We start from the raw sequence: 7,499 nt of genomic DNA, 5'->3' as shown, positions 1-7,499 counted from the left end.
GAACCAGAGTCGAGCACACTAACCATGAGATCACCGCGTGAAATGTACACTGTGGATACTGCTTGTGCAGTCTTACGTCTCCCAAACAACGAAACCTAGACACGTTCTTTTTATGTGTTGTGTTAGTTACGAACAGTAGATAGTTTAGGTGCCTGCTGTCTAGCTAGAAGAATTCCCAAAAGGGTCAATCAAATGGCTTGCTGCTGGTAAGAGTTGTTGAGCCAGAAATAATGAGATTAAGCTCGTATTGTGTATGCCGTTTATCATTTATACGAATTCCAACTTACTGTAAAGTAATGTATGGTTTGTTGTATTTGACTTTTACAGATGTCTCTGCCAAGGAACAAACTCACCTCCTATTTACAAGTGAAGGCTTCCCATCTTCTTCTGTGGCTTCTTATCGAAGAGAAGGTATATATGACCTTACGGCAATTTGACCGTGTTGGATTCAATTTGACCATGTTTTTTTGTAACTCTGAAAGACTCACGTATTGTTCGCCTTCATTTATTTCGGCAGATGCTTCCTGCGAGCCTCAGATGCCATCAGAAGCACAAGGAAACTTAAAAAGAAAGTCCGGTAAGGAATAATTAGGACTTTCACAAGTACAAAACGGCTGTTGGAAGGACAATTCTCGAATAGAGCCTGTTTACTCACGTGATAAGGTGCCTTGGTTTCTTTAACTGAACAAAAGATGCAACGTTGTGTTTGCGTTAAAAAAAGGAAGAGTTCAGTTCCCGGGGGATTAGTTTCTAGACATAACCGTGACAGCGTTTTTTTTATTTGGCCTTTCTGGCGTCATGAGCCTAAGCTTTGTGTACACTTGAAGACACTGATAACCACAGATGGATCTGGGGGACACCATGAGCATTGCCTGAATTGAAATTATGATAACCTTTCCAATATCAAAAATATAATTACCGACCTAAGTAGCAGTTTGTATTATTTTTTTGTAAATAATTGCAATTGTAATTTGTTTACCCACGGAACACCTTAAGAGCGCTCAGGAACTGGAATTTGGCAGTGTTGGTTTTTCTGGAGAGGAGAAAACCGGAGTACTTGAGAAAAACCACTCGGAGCAAGGAGAGAACCAACAACAAACTCACATTGGTGGGAGGCGAGTCCTTTCACCCCTGTGCCAGCCCTGTACCATCCCTGTGCCACCCCTGCGCCACACCTGTGCCACCACTGCGCCACCACTGCTCGAGTGAGCATCTTAATCTTTTCTGTGACCTTTTGTTCTTAAGGCAAAAACTGAATTCTGCCTTCCACCCAGGTGTTTCAGATTTTTGCTTTTAAATATTTACAGATATCTCTTTCACCGATCATGACCTTTCACAAAAGAAAGCAAGAGGAAAAGAGAAAGAGTCGAAACAACATTCAGGTAAAGTCGTCTAAACCGAAACAAGTTTTAATCTGATTCTAAACTTGACTGACTGATGCTCTTTGAATTGACGTTTTCTGGTAGTAGCTGTTGTACATTCTGCTTGTGCAGCCTTAACGTTTTGCCAAGGACATCTTGCCAAACAAGAAAACCTAGAAGTTCTTTTTATGTAGGTTGTGCAGGGGCGGATCCATGATTTTCCTTAGGAGGGAATGCATCACTAAGGAATGGCGTAGCTGACTGGTGACATATTGTTTTTTTTTTTTGCACAATATCAGTTGTAGGAGAACGCTGCAGGTCATCTCAGGTGGGGAGGAGTGGGGGGGGGGGGGGGGTGCAGAACTAGTGAGATAACGATTCAAATGAGCTCGTATCGTGTGCGCCGTTTATGCGAATGCCAACCTTAAGTCATGTGTGGTTTGTTATGTGATTTTGACAGATGAACAACGTCAGGTCCTATTTACAAACGAAAGCTCTCCATCTTCTTCCCTGGCTTCTGATCGAACGAAAGGTATATATGACCATAAATAAGTGCGATAGAGGCAATTTGGCCTTGTTGGAAATCGACGCGCAAAAAAAAAAAATCATACAATCTTAAAAATCAATATGTCCAAAATATTGCAGTAAAAGGTGTTGCGCAAAAATAAGCAATTTTTACATAATATTATGAGCTTTTTTGCTCTGCCCAACGTGGTTGTAAAGTGGATTTATTACTTCATTATAATTGTCACTGCATTTCAATTTGAATATATTATTATTCCTGTAATATTGCGTTGGTTTTATGTTAACTCGTGCTCGTTTTAGTTCTTACCCCTAAGCACTGTGATACGCAAGCCTAACACTTACGCACGCCGGCAGAAAACAATATGTGGGAATTTTTGTATGAAAACAAACGTGGATAGGATAACAGGTTCATTTAGAAACTCTGCTTGTGTATGTACCAGAAATGACTTGTAAAGCAGCGATACTTAGGAAAATCAGCCAAGAGGGCTTGCATACCACTGACACCTCTAAATTAACTCACAGTATCAAATTTAGCTTGTGATAGTCATTTTCTGACCCGCCAGCTTTTCAGCAAATATATTTGCGTCAGTGCATTCTCGCAATTTCTTCACGAAACTTGACTCGCACACTTTATTCGTGTGAATAATGAATCTTAATGTGAAGACGGATTAGCTAGGAAATCGGTAGGCCAAGAATAGTCTACCAGAAGGAAGGGATAGATTTTCTCTTTAAAATTGGAAATCGTCTCTCAATCCTGAAAAAAGGAAAAGCTAGTAACTCTGAGTCAATCAACTTCTAAATTGACCCTATTTTCTTGGTGTTTGTTTGTTTTGCAGCTAGAACTTTATGTCAAAGTGATATCATAGAAGCCATAAGACAAATTTACCAAAAGTGTGAAGGGGTGGTTTGCCCAGTTCCTTGGTGTGAAGGGTTCAGCTTCCAACTAGAGAACATTTTCACCAGACTTAAGATAGTCGCAAAAGAAAAGACACGCGGAACGCTGGCGAAAGAAATCACCAACATGACAAGTATTTTTACATCACACGAAGATTGCCAACATCCACGGATTGTCCTGATTGAGGGTGAACCTGGCATGGGAAAGACGACCTACTGTCAAAAGCTGGCATATGATTGGGCAACTAATCAAGACCGCGAATGGGACGAGTCTTTCCCAAGAGTAGAGGTGCTCTTGCTCCTCAGATTTTGCAAAATTGAATCTAGCATCTGGGAGGCTATCCACGATCAAATTCTGCCGGAAGAAATTGACCCAGAGTTGAAAGAAACGTTTTTCCGTTTCGTGCGAGAAAACCCTGCTAAAGTCCTGTTAGTACTCGATGGGTTAGACGAGGCAGACCCTCAAAAATTGACTGTGTACTTTAGTCTTCTTCAAAGAAAGCTGCTCCCTGGTTGTCACATTGTTCTTACTTCTCGTCATGAAGCAGGAAATAAAGTAAGACCTTTCTCGGACACACTGTTGGAGATTGTGGGATTCACGAGTAGTGATGCGAAGTGTTTTATAAGGAAGTATTTTCGACACGCAGAACAAATGGCAGAGAAGCTGATAAATGTACTGTGGCATCCGGATGATGATGATGATGATGATGATGATGATGATAGTGATGACGATGAAGATCTGCATATTAAAAGTCCTTTAGAAGAACTAACAAAAAACCCTTTAAATACACTTCTGCTTTGTGTCCTTTTCGAAGATTTTGGCGGCATTCTACCAAACAACAGAACACAGCTGTACGTAGAGATTGTTCTCTTCGTTTTGAGACGATACGAAATGAAGAACCACTTACCAAGTAGTGGTAAAGACCTTCTAATAGTTTACAAGAAGGAACTGATGACCCTAGGAAGAATGGCGCAAGAATCTCTTTTTAAAGGAGAGCAGCATTTCGATGACGTCGAAGGGAATTTCACGGAAAGTCTATTCATTAAATTTGGCTTTCTCTCGATCCAGGCCGGCGGTAGCAAGAGAACGCCTTGTTTCCGTTATAGCTTTTTTCACAAGAGTTTTCAAGAATTCTTTTCTGGTCTACATCTTGCGTTTTCCCTCCTCGATGGAGAAATTGATAAGAAGTCAGTTCTGACCGACGAAAGATATTTTCATGAACTAAATCAAGTTTTCATGTTCATGAGTGGAATCATAGCATCGCAATCCGAGGAAACGGCAGTGTCGATTGTGAATGCTGTTGCCTCACTTGTAAATGTGAGAGGCCGCAGATCTCCGCATGACGAACACTTGTACCTGAGGTTGGCTTTAGATGTCATTGGGGAATGTAAAACTTGCTCCGAAGACCTTTTTACTAAATTAGCTAATACCTTTGGGAAAAGTCTTGATTTGACGAAAATTGAAATAGGCGGCATGTCACGTTCGAGAATTGCTGCCTTTTCCCAGGCCCTCGCAGTAAACACCTCCCTTACTACTTTGGATTCGTCTTTCAACGTCATTGGTGCCGACGGTGCTACTTCACTTTTCCAGGCCCTCGCAGTAAACACCTCCCTTACTACTTTGGATTTGTTTCAGAACTCCATTGGTGCTGAGGGTGCTACTTCACTTTCCCAGTCTCTCGCAGTAAACACCTCCCTTACTACTTTGATTTTGTCTGGGAACTCCATTGGTGCTGAGGGTGCTGCTTCACTTTCCCAGGCCCTCGCAGTAAACACCTCCCTTACTACTTTGAATTTGTCTTACAACTCCATTGGTGCTGAGGGTGCTACTTCACTTTCCCAGGCCCTCGCAGTAAACACCTCCCTTACTACTTTGAATTTGTCTGGCAACTCCATTGGTGCTGAGGTTGTTACTTCACTTTTCCAGGCCCTCGCAGTAAGCACCTCCCTTACTACTTTGAATTTGTCTGGCAACTCCATTGGTGCTGAGGTTGTTACTTCACTTTTCCAGGCCCTCGCAGTAAACACCTCCCTTACTACTTTGGATTTGCATCGCAACTCCATTGGTGATGCGGGTGCTACTTCACTTTCCCAGTTCCTCGCAGTAAACACCTCCCTTACTACTTTGAATTTGTCTGGCAACTCCATTGGTGATGAGGGTGCTACATCAATTTCCCAGTTCCTCGCAGTAAACACCTCCCTTACTACTTTGAATTTGTCTGGCAACTCCATTGGTGATGAGGGTGCTACTTCACTTTCCCGGTCCCTCGCAGTAAACACTTCCCTTACTACTTTGGATTTGCATCGCAACTCCGTTGGTGATGCGGGTGCTACTTCACTTTCCCAGGCCCTCGCAGTAAACACCTCCCTTACTACTTTGAATTTGTCTTACAACTCCATTGGTCATGAGGGTGCTACATCAATTTCCCAGTTCCTCGCAGTAAACACCTCCCTTACTACTTTGAATTTGTCTGGCAACTCCATTGGTGATGAGGGTGCTACTTCACTTTCCCGGTCCCTCGCAGTAAACACCTCCCTTACTACTTTGGATTTGCATCGCAACTCCATTGGTGATGAGGGTGCTACTTCACTTTCCCAGGCCCTCGCAGTAAACACCTCCCTTACTACTTTGGATTTGCGTTACAACACCATTGGTGCTGATGGTGCTACTTCACTTTCCCGGTCCCTCGCAGGAAACACCTCCCTTACTACTTTGGATTTGTCTGGAAACTCCATTTCTGCTGAGGATCTTGCTTCACTTTCCCAGGCCCTCGCAGTAAACACCTCCCTTACTACTTTGGGTTTGTCTGAGAACTCCATTGGTGCTGAGGGTGCTGCTTCACTTTCCCAGGCCATCGCAGTAAACACCTCCCTTACTACTTTGGATTTGTCTGACAAATCCATTGGTGCTCGTCGCCTTAGTTTAGACTCTCGCATCAAATGTCTGTATTAGGGACCTTAAGCAAGGACGACGGCTACGAGAACGTTGTCTAAAAATATTATATTATTTCTTTTCCCCTTATTGTAATACTCCAAGTCGCTCGGTGCCAGTATACAATCCAAGCATAAAATTGGTGGGAACCATGTGGGTATTTCGAGGGAAAATTGAAGATGACCTCAAACTTGATCATTTGACGTCGTTGTCAAGATGTGAATGGCGAGTAACGGTGCGTTTTTTGGGAAAATCGGAAAACGGATTCTTGAATCCAAAAACGGATTTTGCGGGTTTTTTTTGGCGAAATCCAAAAACGGATCATGAATCCAAAGTATCCACACTCGAGGAGGATACTTTGGATTAAATCTAAATCCGGATTTTTGAGATTCATCACTTTAGCTTTTATTTGGGAAAGGATTTGAAAAAAGTATTTTTGACAAGCGGTTTTCCATGCAAAAATGATACGCAACGGCTACCGTACGTGTGACAGTCTTCAGCCAAAATGTTTTTTTGCGCCATTTTTAGCGTACGATCGAAGACATGAATAGGTCGAAAATAGGTAGGTTTCCTGCAAATTTCGCACCAGAAATTACAGTAAACTTTTCTTGACAGGAATAATATCGTTAGCATCTTTCCTACAGCCAAAAAAAGGCATGTTTTTCGTCACTTCTTTTTATCGATCGCTGAGGTTTTTTTTTTTTCTGGTGGTATTTTCTCTAAAGAGTTTCTCCAAAACAAACTCTTAACCGCTGATTTTTTGTTTTTAAAATTTTCACACAACTCTGGGTTTGTTTGTTTGCGTTGTCATGGAAAATAATCCTTTTTCGGATTTCGCGTTTTTTTGGCGCTGAAGAATCCATTGATCCGAGATCAGAAATCCGTTTTTGGATTTTCCCAAAAAAACGCACCCTAAATGTATCAAAATTTAAAAAGCACGTTCAGGGCGTGCAAAGCTAATGTTTTTGCCCACTAAATATGCAAATTTATGGCGTTCTCGTAGCCGTTGTCGTCGGCTCAAGGTCCATATTATCTTTTAGAGTTCTCGGTGTTGTTGTTGAATTTGACGACTATGTCACTTCACCTCTTCACCCTTTGTTTGTTGGTAAGCATGCACTGTGCACCTAATGTTGTTAGGTCTATTAAGCTGCAAAGATTGCTGCAGCTTTTCACATTCAGGTTCAACAAATCTGACAATATCCTTACAGAGTAATTTATTAAGGTGTTCGCTTAAATGGTGTTTTTATTGTGTATAAGTGATATCTATATATTCCTTCGTTTTCAAGGCGAAACAAATAATCTTTTTTTGGTATCCTTTTTATGCAATTTTTCAAAGGTCTTATCAAGGAAATTTCTCGATTACTTTGCTTTGTGTAAATATAGTGTTTTGTTGACGAATTAAATCAATTTAACAAGAGAGTTTGATCGGTTTATTCTACTTATCGGGAGCAGCGAGTTTAAGAAGGTCCTGATATGCTCTTACCTGAGGATTACTATAGAAACATGTTTCAACCCGAGTTCAAGGCTCATACCGTCATTTTCCGTAAGGTACCAAAACGTTTATCCCCACGGTCAGGTTCTTAGGGCAAGGAGTATTTCTTAAGGACGAAAAAGAAAACGTTTTCTTGTCTTCTCTTATTTCCTTTGTTAACCCTTTTGTTCCCAAGATCGAAACGTTCATTCTCCAAAACGAGTACTTTAGCTTTCTTTGTTGAGTACTCATGAGAATTTGGTGTTAAATCACATCTCTTAAGCTGATAATTCTTTTTTTTCTCAATACCTGTTTG

General features: G+C 41.4%; 1 protein-coding gene across 4 annotated transcripts in view; it reads left to right on the top strand.

The window, feature by feature from the left end:
- LOC137997681 (protein NLRC3-like) overlaps positions 1-7,143 on the top strand; it is a 102,694-nt gene extending 95,551 nt beyond the window's left edge. For all 4 annotated transcript variants that reach the window (XM_068843825.1, XM_068843823.1, XM_068843824.1 and 1 more), the window contains 3 exons: positions 1,308-1,382; positions 1,822-1,893; positions 2,723-7,143. In XM_068843825.1, coding sequence (XP_068699926.1) covers positions 1,308-1,382; positions 1,822-1,893; positions 2,723-5,733 — 3,158 coding nt within the window. In that variant the 3' untranslated portion in view covers positions 5,734-7,143. The remainder of the gene's footprint in view (positions 1-1,307; positions 1,383-1,821; positions 1,894-2,722) is intronic.
- Positions 7,144-7,499: the final 356 nt, after the last annotated feature.

This window comes from Montipora foliosa, chromosome 3 (assembly GCF_036669935.1).
Source record: "Montipora foliosa isolate CH-2021 chromosome 3, ASM3666993v2, whole genome shotgun sequence".
NCBI classification, from domain to species: domain Eukaryota; kingdom Metazoa; phylum Cnidaria; class Anthozoa; order Scleractinia; family Acroporidae; genus Montipora; species Montipora foliosa.
Note: the sequence above shows the minus strand (reverse complement) of the source record. Positions and strands in the feature narration are given on the sequence as shown.